The following is a 12919-nucleotide window of genomic DNA, read 5'->3' on the forward strand; positions in this document are numbered from 1 at the left end:
AACACCGTTAGTCCGCTTCTTTCATCCCTGCCTTCTTAAATACATCAACTGCGCAGGCATGTTATTGTTATTACAGCCTCATCGATCTTCCCCTTCCCCCCCACAAAAAGAAAGGGGAAAAAATCACCGTGTTTTTTTTTTCTTGAAAGATTTTTATTTATTTCGACAAAACCTTTCTTATTTTAAATACGGTTATGCTTTCGCTAATGGTCCTCCCTTCGAGATTTATAAATATTGGTTTCCTTTCTTCATACACCACCATTCTTTAAAATCGAAACGTACACTACATTTATAGCCACAAATCGACTATGCGCGATCATTTTTTTCTCCAATGCACAATGGGTTCTGGAAATTTGCTTAAAATATGTGCAATGTTTCTTTGGGCTGTCACACAAAATGAACATATCGTTTAAGATGTGTGCGCTAGCTTGCTTGCTTTGCCCTTCCCCCCCCCTTCCCCCGGTATCCATGGGAACATAAATTATTGGGAAAACAAAAAAAATATATTACGGACAAAATAAATGGCAAAAATAAGCGGAACAAGAGTTTGGGGAGGGAAAATCGAGATTGTATTTTCATGGTGCTCTTATCAAAAGCTAGACTGTAATGTATTTCTTTTCGAAACGCTATTCGGGTTCAGTTTTCTTGTCTAGACAACCCCCCCCCATTCCCCTGTCATTTATTTGAAATTCAAGTATTTTGTTAAAGCGAGTTTTCCAATAATTATTTCAGTTTAAGAAAGCCGAAAGGAAAATATTGAATTCTAATGAGACTGGATTATTCTATTCGAGAATGATATTTATTTAATGGAGTTATTTCTGCGTTTCAAAATAAATAAATGTAAATCGCGTGACTTACCTGCATACTGACAATAACTCCTCCAATGTGGTGGCGAAAGCGAGGTCATTGCTCATTGTAACCGACTGTAGCGAATGGAGGCAGGCATAGAACTCATCCAGAGTACAGGGTTGCTCAGGATTATCGGGGTTAAAAGCAAACACTGAAATAAAAACAAAAAAATGAAAATTGAGAGAAAATAAATAAATTATGCGAGTAAATACGGTAATTTTATTTTTTCAAACAATCTCTACAAAAAAAAATCCTATTATTAAAAACAATTATTAAGTGAATGACACTTTAATTTATTTTTTTAATTTTAAAATCTAAAAAAATCTAAACAAACGAAATTTGAAGAATGAAATGCTAAGGTGTATCTATGTTTCTATGTGCCGTTTTTTTTTTTTCAGGCTGTATTATTTAATATAGGAAATGAAAAATACGTCTTAATAAATTGTTGGATGATGATGATCCAGCAGTAATCCTTTGTGGATCATTATGTTTAATTTTATTATATTTAATATATCACTATTAAATGAAATGTTTTTTTCTTTGATATTTATTGTTTTTTTTTTCTTTTTTAATGATTGATCGATTGTAGTAGGAATATAGGAGCATCAGCAATTTACGTCATATTGCCTGTATATAATCTCATCTCTGTAAACTACGCTTATTCTGCGGTAGATTTGCTATTTGCTGGATGAAAAACCCGCGTTTCCGAGAGGAAAACCACACTACCCTCACCTGAGACTGACTAACTCAGCCACGTTGTGAAAAAGACCCATAAAAATTCCTCGTGCCATTAACGGGAGTCGAATTACGGTCTTTTCCACTAGGTATGGGGAGGATGGTGATTATACAAACTGTGCCACCCAAGAGGGCATTTTATGATTAAGAGAAGTGAAAAGTAAGTATAGTTATCTCCTTATAAATTAATTACCGACACTTTAGAAAACACTTAATAAAACTCCAAAGTTTTACATTCTCCAAACTTAGCCATCCAGTTTGATTTCAAATGTATAATATTTATTACTATTCTCCCCAATACTTTTTTTTTTTTAAATCTACTTTCTCTCTCTATACGAATGGAAGTCGAGCTGTTACTTGCAGATGGACGGACATGGCGAAGACAATAGGGATATGCGAATGCGCCAAAAATATGCTTATTAGAATTCGATGGTGGTATCTGGAATCCAATACAAACTTTCATCTACACTTTGCACATGTTTAAAATGAAGAAACGAGCCAAGACCTCCAGATATGGCATTACCAGACAGCCTGAATACACACTGAGAGTCGCACATCATTTTCTTACTCGACACTTACTCACTAGTGACCTCCTTAATATTTGACTGCTCAATCAGAGTGACAAGTAATGCGGGGGCCCTCGAGCTGGATTACTCTAAACATCCTCTGTGTGTGTACCAAGCGGAGCGATGGACTTCTGTTTGTTCCAGGCGCTTGCCTATTTCGTCTTCGAACTTCCTAACCTTTTGCAAGTTGTGCAAAAGTAGAGTAATTCCCTCTCGTACAGAGCTCAGCAAATATTTATCTCTGGCAGCGCGTTTCGCAGCAACCCACGAAAGAGGAAAAACACTCGGGACCGAAATTCTACGTGTGTTGGATTTAGAATAATGCGTTTAGCATCAGTACGCCATTAAAAACGAAGTTACCATGGCAACCGTTAGAAAGAGCGGAAAATGTTCCCGGTTTATCCCTGTTTTTTTCATTTAGAATTCCAAGTTCATCCACAGCATTAATATGCTAGTATGTTATGTAAAATACGTGAGGTATGAATTACATATATCTTGGATTTTCTATTCCCAGCCACCAATATTTGAATCTCCAACGCTGGAGCCAACTATGGAAATATAAACATCCACTAAACATATCCTATTTTAGTTCCTTTGAATTTTTAATTTATTTAAAACAAGCTAACTTGGTAAAGTAAGGTTTTAGTGTTGGGAATGTGTAAAGGAACGGAAAATATGGAATATACGAATTTTAAAGATACTGGCAGTCTTGGTAGACTCAGACTTGAACTGTTGGTAATCCAACATTTCTTTTATATTTTGTCCAAGCTTCTTAATATTATACCTTCCCAAAGTTAGGAGGGGATTCTTCTATAATGGATAAGACCAGTTGTCTTTATAGATATATGATGGTTGGCTGGTTCATTAACAAGGAGGCCATGAATCAGACGAATGCTTTTTTTTTTCTAAAGTGATATACAACCACGAGATGAGCAAAGATTTTCTATGAGTAATCCATCCACCAACCCCCGAAAAGGCGTTGTTAAGGAGTTACAAGTTTCTATTGGCCCGTCCATGAAGTCTGGAAAATGCTTGGGTTCAGACTTGGGAGTTTTCATCCAGCAAAACTTAAACTGAATTGTCCACGCTGGATTTGATTGTTTTAGACAGTGGGTCCAGGGAATAATAATTTAAAAAATGAGGACGCAGTATTGTGTCTTCTATGATGTTTTCTATGGACTGATGTATTGCCTCGGGATGAAAAATCCAGTGTTTTTGGAATCAAAAAAACCCCAATTTAACTCTTACCCAATAAAACCCTGCCACGGTATGAGAACACTCATATAACAATCCGAACTGGTTCCAAACCACTTTCGAACCAGTCCAAACATGTTCTTTTACGCGTATGCTTTCGAACAACCAAAGAACAGATTAGAAGAGTTCGTTTGTAAATTGCGTGCATTGTTTGGTCGAGTTGCTGTTTTCTGGATGAAAAACCCACATTTCCGGGAAGGGGAAACCATGCTACCCTCAATTGAGACCGACTAACTCAGCCACATCATAAAAGAGGGCTATAAATATTACTCGTGTTATTGACAGGATTCGAACCGAGGGCTTTTCCATCCGGTGTGAGGAGGATGGTGATTATGTCAACTGTGCTACACTCAAGAGCTTGCTACTGTCATAACTAATCTTTTGTGTGTTTGTTCTGACTGGCTATGGTCTTGAAACCTTTATCACTACCCATTCCCGTGATACAGTTCCACCCGGATATCTTTAGAGCTCAATTTAGAAGGATATGTGTGAAAATTCCGTGGATATTGGGGGACATACGCAGATTTATCTGCCTTTAGCGTTCCTAAATTATGCAGAGGCAGAGAGAATTACTCTTGAAACTTTGAAAACATACCATTACATCTTTCTACTCTGTTTCTTCTTTTCGAGGTGTGACCTCTGTAGTTCCCTCGCTTTGTTAAATATTTAAGAATTTGGATATGACGTGGACGAGTGAAGAGAAGCGGTCTGTTAGAGTAGCTGAAATTGGGCGTTTATCAGTCTCGCGCTGGCAAACAGCAAGAACTGCCAACAGGAAAAACGGTACCGTCCGCAGTGGGCGATGTACCTAACTGCCTCTGTCGGAATCGATAACCTTTTAATCTAATGCTGCATCACCCAGGGGAGTTTTCTGTAAACCGTGGAGTGATCAGAGCCGCTAGTTTTTCATCCTGAGAATTCTTTCCTCCTTTCACGCCCCTGTTGAATGCTTCGACACCCAGAGGCGTTTGATTTTGTGAAACTGTTCTTTCAGGGTAATCTCCAGGCAGCGAAGCGTTCGTTAGCATGACCAACCCCCTTCCGGCACGTGAGAACAAAGAACGTTTTATAGCCGGTAACCTTTGCTTGTGTGGGATTTAGGGCATCGAAATAAGTAGGATTACTTCACTGCGAACGGATGAAAAAAAAAATTGACACAATCTCAAATAGCAATCTCACCATGATAGGATTGGTTTCATTCTTTTTTCACGCGTGAGTTTAATATTTTAAATGGCTCAATGCCCAATGGCTCATCGCTTAAACTTGGTATTCCAAATCTTTTAATTTGTAGAAGGTTAGGGCCTTATCTATTGAACATAACAGATTGAAAAGGCCTTAACTATGAAACACAATGGATTAAGAGATATTCATTAAGATTTAATAATTTCTATATCTTTTACAAGGTAATCTCTTAATCTTTCAAAACAACAGACCTACTAATTTTTGAAATCAAGAAATATCTTAATCTTTGAAAACAAGAAACCTATTAATCTTTGAAAACTTCTCTGTTTTTATAAAGATTATCTCTTAAATCCTTCAAAATAAGATAATCTTTTAATCTTTCAAAATCTATGGAATTACGAGCAAATTCAAAATTACGATCTTGAGCCTTAGCTGTTGAACAAGACAGGTTAAGAGATATTCGTTAAGACTGGACAATTTCTCTATCTTTTACAACAAAGTAATCTCTTAATCATTTAAAATAAGATAATCTCTTAATCTTTCAAAACAAAAGACCAACTAATCTTTGAAAACAAGAAACCTCTTAATCTTTCAAAACTTCTCTGTTTTTATAAAGATAATCTCTTAAATCCTTCAAAACAAGATAATCTTTTAATCTTTCAAAACAAGATAATCTTTTAATCTTTCAAAACAAGATAATCTTTTAATCTTTCAAAACAAGATAATCTTTTAATCTTTCAAAATCTGTGGAATTACGAACAAATTCAAAATTATGATCTTCAGCCTTAGCTGATGAACAAGACAGGTTAAGAGATATTAGTTAAGACTGAACAATTTCTTTATCTTTTACAACAAAGCAATCTCTTAACCATTTAAAATAAGATGATTTCTTAATCTTTTAAAACAAGAGATATATATTAAACTTTGAAAACAAGAAACCTCTTAATCTATGAAAACAAGAAAACTTCTCTGTTTTTTATAAAGATAATCTCTTAATCCTCCAAAACAAGATAAGTTTTAATCTTTCAAAATCTGTGGAAGGCTTGAATCCTAGCTGTTGAACAAGACGGGTTAAGAGCTATTCGTTAAGAATGGATAAGTTCTTTATCTTTGACAACAAGGTAATCTGTTAATCTTTAGAAACAAGATAATCTCTTAATATTTCAAAACAAGAGACTTATTAATCTCTGAAAATAAGAAGCCTCTTAATCTCTGAAAACAAGAAGCCTCTTAATCTTTGAAAACATGAAACGTCTCTGTTTTTTTATAAAGATAATCTTTTAATCCTACAAAACAAGATAATCTCTTAATCTTTATAAATTTGTGGAAGGTTGAGCCTTGGCTGTTGAAAAAGACAGGTTAAGAGATATTCTTTAAGATTGAATAATTTCTTTATCTTTTACAACAAGGTAATCTGTTAATCTTTTGAAACAAGATAAATCTTAATCTTTCAAAGCAAGAGACCTACTAATCTTTCAAAACAAGAGATCTATTAATCTTTGAAAACGAAAACCTCTTAATCTATGAAAACAAGAAAACTTCTCTTTTTTTATAAACATAATCTCTTAAAAATTAAACTCTCTCGATGGGATTTTCACCTTGTCGTTGTGCTTGCATGCTCTGACAACTCCAGGAGCTATGCCAGCGATAGCCTAGCTATCAGAAGGGACACCCAAGCTGTACAAGTCGTCGTAGATAGGAGCCAAAACAAGAGGGATACATTGGAGAAGAAAAACTCGATACAAACCATAGTGGTGGGTAGCAGCACTCACTATTACCAACCTGAGGCTGGTAATATTAACATTTACTACGCTCAAGACGGGAAACTTGAAGACTTAGGCAAGCCTATGGATATAGCACTGCGATTGGAAAGCAAGGGGAAACTACCACATTAATCATCCGAAGAATGAAACATGACCAGCCAAACAACTTCACAAAGCAAGAGACAGAGTTGGCTGGAAAATGTTGGTCAAATTGAACACGGAACCTGAAGAAGAAGAATCTCTTAAATCTTTCAAAACAAGATATTCTCTTGGTTTGAAGATAATCTCTTCAAAACAAGATAAATCAAGACAAAACAAGATAAACTCTTGTTTTGTTTTGATAACATCACACCGAAATTAAGTTTAAATAAGATAGCAATAAATTTAGGGTATTTCCCGACACCTGGGGTCATCTTCAACATTCTTCCACTTCACGTTAAAAAAGACCTCTATCTAAGGAAAGACTTCTTTGCTTAAAGCATCCTTAAGATCCCCGATCATCTGTTTTATCGTCTTGAAGAAATGCAATCTCAGTTATGTGGCATCACTACGCGCTTACGTTTCTCTACGGCTCATCATTTCGTTCCACTTCTGCAAAGAGCAGAGACGTGACCTCCGCTTCGTACTTCGTTTCGCCAACATCATGTGCTACACGGTACTTAATAATCAGACCCAGACACCGCATTATCGGTTTACGTTCCAAGGCTGCTTATTTTGTTTTATAATTTTCTTTTAGATCAAAACTCAGCATTATAGTTGGTGGATAAAATAAGGACAATGACCGTTGATTTTTGATGTTGAAAAAAACTTTTAATCTCAGCTTCCCAATTAATTTGATCCTGAACTGAGAGACTGGTCTATAAAATCACCATCAACTACATTTATCTAGAATTAGGCTGTGATATTTCACAACCTGCGCTGTTACAAAGAGTGGAGTATCCATGATGTTTCAGAAATATTTCATGACGTAAGTGGTGTATAATGAAATATCCTTAATTTAAAAGATGTTTCATGACCTAAATGATACTTTCATGAATTGTGAAGGATATTTCATGGGCTAAGTGATACTTTCATGAATTGTGAAGGATACGTCATGATGTAAGTGATACTTTCATAAATTTCGAAGGATATTTCATGACGTAAGTGGTGTGCAATGAAATATCCTCAATTTGAAAGATGTTTCACGAGCTAAGTGATACTTTCATGGATTGTGAAGGATATTTCATGACGTAAGTGGTATGTGATGAAATATTCTGAATTTCAAAGATGTTTCATGACATAAGTGATACTTTCATGGATTGTGAAGGATATTTCATGACGTAAGTGGTATGTGATGAAATATTCTGAATTTCAAAGATGTTTCATGACATAAGTGATACTTTCATGAATTTTGAAGGATATTTCATGACGTAAGTGGTATGTGATGAAATATTCTGAATTTCAAAGATGTTTCATGACATAAGTGATACTTTCATGAATTTTGAAGGATATTTCATGACATTAGTGATACTTTCATGAATTGAGAAGGATACGTCATGACGTAAGTGATACTTCATAAATTTCGAAGGATATTTCATGATGTAAGTGGTGTGTAATTAAATATCCTCAATTTGAAAGATGTTTCATGACGTAAGTGATACTTTCATGGATTGTGAAGGATATTTCATGATGTTAGTGATACTTTGTGAATTGCGAAGGATATTTCATGCCGTTTGTGATACTTTCATGAATTGCGAAGGATATTTCATGACATTAGTGATATTTTCTTGAATTGCGAAGGATACGTCATGACGTAAGTGATACTTCATAAATTTCGAAGGATATTTCATGATGTAAGTGATACTTTCATGAATTGCGAAGGATATTTCCTGACGTAAGTGGTATGTAATGAAATATCCTGAATTTCAAAGATGTTTCATGACGTAAGTGATACTTTCATGGATTGTGAAGGATATTTTATGACGTAAGTGGTACATAATTAAATATCCCGAATCGTGAAATATGTTCCATGACGTAAGTGATAATTTCATGAATTGGGAAAAATATTTCATGATGGAAATACTTTTGTGAATTGTGGAAGGTATTTCATGAACTAAGTGATACTTCCACGAATTTTGAAAAGTATTTTTATAATAGGAGACGAATAGAGAAGTATTTCACGAAGTGCTAATAAATTTTCATGGAAACGGTTAAGTGATGTTTTTATGAAACAAATGAGAAATTTCTAAATCATGATAAAATACTATCACGAATAAAGTGCGTTAATTAGAACTCACGTAAACTATGATACTTCCTAAATCGTGATAAACATTATCAAGCAATTAACTTAGAAATATATTCGCATAAAACTGTTACAGTAACTTTCGTGGAATACTTTCTGAACCTATTTTAATCATGAATTACAGAAGTGTTTTAGGGAAAATGAAAATCAATGCAAATTAATATTTAAATACTCTAAATCTATATAGCATTAGACGGGTACCTTCCCCCTTAATGTACTCGCTGGCACTAAGTCACTTCCCTAGTGGTAAGTCCACACACACTACTTAACTTCCGGGAGCATAAAATTAGCTGATTCTTTGTGACTTTCGGTATTCCATTACCTTTAATAATAGATTATGAGTTAAGAGCCACCGCAGAGTCTACGTGACAAGGCCTACAATAAATGATGGTGGGAGAGGCCCTCTTTGCTATTAGGGAAAAACCGTGACGGAAGACTAAGGAGTTGCCATTTGCCAGGCAATGGCTGTTGCAGGAAAAGATTAATGAATGGACACCATCAAGAAACATCAAGCAGCTACCGGGTCTCATCCGTCTTCCCCGCAGAGGGCGATGAATCAGAGAAACACGAAGTTCCTTCCGAGATTAAAGAAACTAAATTACTCTCGACACCGGAACAAACTTAAAAACTGGTAATCCGAACGCGGTGTCCGGCATTAGTAAAACAGCACGGAGGAGAAGAGAAAAAAATCAATTTCTTATTAAATCCACGTCTCCAAGTGACGAAAAAAATGCTTCTTGACAACCGAGGCCGAAGAGAGTAAAAATATTGGCACCACGCGCTTTTTGGTCGACTCTCGAGCCTTTAAAGTGTCCATCTGGAGACAGCTGAACTGCTACCAATTGATAAAAAGGGAGTAGTTTATCGATGGCCATCCACGCGCTGTTCTTCTTCGCCGATACCTTCCGAATCCCGGACATTACCACACACACTACTGACTTTTAATGGAGTTCAGTTGGAAACAGCGTCGTGTGACCTCATCGCCATTCTGCACTCTTACGTTCTTCAAAAGTCTGATGGTGTGTTTGGAGGTTGTTTGATAAGTCGAATCGATGTCTTCAGTTTGATGTGTCCAGCTGGATGGCTGCACGCGGAAATCAACTCAAAGTAATGGCCCATTTTTTGCTCGCAGTTCTTTGTCTCTGCCTCGCTGATGACTGCCACCATCGCATTATCGTCTTTGCTGTTTACGTTATCAGATGTATAATAATAAAGGGGTGGCCAACCTTTTCCCGCAGTGTGTTACATTATTTTGAAAAATTGTGGATTTCCACACTCGGATCTAGAAGCTAAAATCAGTATATATGGTTTTTTAACAATAAAAATATTAATTAGAAATTTGACCACCACGGGCGCAAAATGATTAATTTAGAAAAATAACACAAATACGAAATTTTCACCAATCTTTATTGGTGATCAAATCTCTACTTGTCCACCATTATTTTCTAATAAGCAACAAAGACTGTGTTCATCAAGGCTGCCTTCAAAATTTCCGATGGAAGATTCACTACCTCTTGGACGGATTTCGTCCCTCAAATCTGAAAGAGTTGAACAGAATCTTTGTAAACACAATGTTTCATATAAACCCACAACGAAAAGTCTGTTGGAGTTAGGTTGGACGATCTTGAAGACCCGTGATGTGGAGAATTATTGTCATTATGGAGCGTAGCACCGTCCTGCATAAAATTTATGCCTTCATGTGAACCACGTTTTCTGGGGCCGTTTTTGTCCAAAATAGGCAAAGATACTGTGTGCCCTTAATTGTGCGCTTTCAATAAATGATGGTGGGAGAGGCCCTCGTTGCTATTAGGAAAATACCGTGGCAGAAGAACAAGGAATTGCCATTTGCTGTTGCCCTCGTGGGTTGCACAGTTGGTAGGATCGGCGTCCTTCACACACTGGTGGAAAAGACTTGAGTTCGAGTCCCGTCGACGGCGGGAGGAATTTTTACGGGTCTCTTTCACAACGTCACTGAGCTAGTCGGTCTCAGGTACCATGCTTTTTCTCCCGGAAACTCGGGTTTTTCGTCCAGTAAACAGAAAATGGACCTCAGAACACGCAATTTTTACAGCGAGACAATATGTCCCTAATCGCTGATGCTCCTAAAACCCTACAACAACAGTTGATGTCTAAATAACCATTTTGGATTTCGCAGTTTTGTCAATTATCCAGTGGATAATTGACAAGACTGCCCATCTTGCCAATGTCAACACGACTAATCCACTCGATAGTTGAAATCAAAACAGTATTGATAGGCTTGTGGTTCCAATCAATGCAGATATTTTATTTTATGGGGACATAGATGAAATCTTTAAGGATTTACGATTTCACCGTCTTTCCTTTTTATAACGAAAGCAAAATCTAATTTCCTTATTGGAGGGAATAAATTGCTTATTCCCCTGGTGATCATTTCAACTTTTTTTTTATGTTAAAAAATCTCCGAGTAGTGAGTTCCAAGTACAGATTTAACCACACTGTTTGTTCTCTCTCCATCTTTCTAACAACTGCGGTTTTTTCCTAATGCTTTCCGATTACAAGTAGTCATAATAGTCTGCAAATAATTGCAGAAGGAAGAGATTATCCCGAATAGTTTGCGTTCCTAAATTCATGGCCCACAGATTAGATGCCGTTACTCTATTCGAGCAGGTTAGACTTCCACTTGAAAGGTTCACGCGTATAATAAATTAAGACGAAAAACTGATTTCTTTTAGTCGCAATCCGCTAGACTCTCATAAAGAATCTCTCAATAAACAGCCTCCCTGAGGTTTGCGTTGTAGCATTATCATCTTCGCCGCAGGCACGAAAACATGGCCAAAGTGTTTGGCAAAAATTCAACGAAGGTGACTTATAATAAAAGTTCTTATGTGATTATTAAAATTTCACCTTCGTTCGTCGACCGCGTGTCATTTATCACGGAAGACTGCGGAGTCTACCACCGAATTTTTTTATTCTGCGAAACTAAAACACCACACGAGATAAACGAAAGTAATCCCCCCCCCTTCTTTCGTTCTTCCTTAATGCACTCCATGTATTGTAATGTAATGAGTCGTGACATTCCGCTCTCCCTCCAAGAAGAGGGAATGTTACTGGATGGGTGAGAGCTCTTCCTGTTAAATATATTCATCCCCGCATCTTGTCACGCTAGTAACGATCGTATTGGGGCACCACTAACTAAGCAGCACGCGCTTACTGCAAGTCCCAATATGTTGCTGTAATTACCCATTGCTAATACCGAAAATAAACATGCAATTTTAAGTATTTATTGAGCAACAGAACGCATAGAACTTAGAAAATATCGGACCCTTGCGTATTGAGTCTGTACCCAAACCGGTTTTTCATATTTTAAGGTTGAAAAACCCGAAATAACTCACCATTAAAAAAAAAACCTACTCCTTCTATTCGAGAGCAGCTCTGATTGAAGCAGCTTTTAGAAAATCCATCGGCCTATGACGAGATTCTAACCCTGACCTCTCCAAACTAATGAGAAGTGACGAAACCACTGTACTCTAATGGAGGGCAATATCCTAAGAAAACATTCTTTATTTACGATAAAGAAGGTAGTTAGGTAACTTATGAAATTGTATTATGTTAAATCGAATTTTAGGAACAGAGATGGGCAATAAAATCGTTTCAGTCCATCTTTAAATCCTTTATTTATGTGGAGAGAAACCGCATTTCCTCTTGTCAGCGGCCATGTGGCTCCCCAAGGTTCTTCTTGGAACCATTTATTTTGTATGTATACATCTGCTCACATGGATAAAGATAAGTGTAAAGATGTATAGATGTTTTAATGATTATAGAGATCTTTAAATCTTCTCCAATATACACTGTGGTCAATTTATTAGGTATAACTACCTAATATCAAGTAGATCCTCATTTAGTCCTTGTGAATTGACTAGATTCATCGTGGCAGAGCGCGACATAGGGTCCTTGCCCCATGCTGACTTAATTTCTTGGCATAGTTGTTGCAAATTGCATGGATGCAGCTCTTTATTCCGAATAGCTCGTACCACCTCGTCTTACACACGCTCCGTTGGATCAATATCTGATGACTAGGGACGGCACCGCAGTAGGCTGAATTGTTTGATGTTCTGAAACCATTTCTGTACAATTCTGACCAACGCATTCGTAGATGGATATACTGCGGCCATGAAAAGTGCGCCTAGTTGGAAACTTATGCCAGATAAACTGTGGCATCTAAATGTGTTTTCACAATTCCCCCACCATTACGCTCTCACCACTAAAGTACACTGTGGCAGCTTGCAGGATTCATCCATGGACTTATTCTG

At 36.8% G+C, this 12919-nt stretch overlaps 1 protein-coding gene across 2 annotated transcripts in view; it reads right to left on the reverse strand.

Annotated features, from left to right (window-relative positions):
- Positions 1 to 12919, reverse strand: part of LOC150085285 (uncharacterized) — a 104802-nt gene that overhangs the window by 40093 nt on the left and 51790 nt on the right. For both annotated transcript variants that reach the window (XM_090373132.1, XM_090373131.1), the window contains exon 2: positions 859 to 1000. In XM_090373132.1, coding sequence (XP_090229258.1) covers positions 859 to 1000 — 142 coding nt within the window. The remainder of the gene's footprint in view (positions 1 to 858; positions 1001 to 12919) is intronic.

Source organism: Mastigoproctus giganteus, chromosome 5 (genome assembly GCF_048544385.1).
Source record: "Mastigoproctus giganteus isolate SK-2022 chromosome 5, ASM4854438v1, whole genome shotgun sequence".
Taxonomy (NCBI): Eukaryota; Metazoa; Arthropoda; class Arachnida; order Uropygi; family Thelyphonidae; genus Mastigoproctus; species Mastigoproctus giganteus.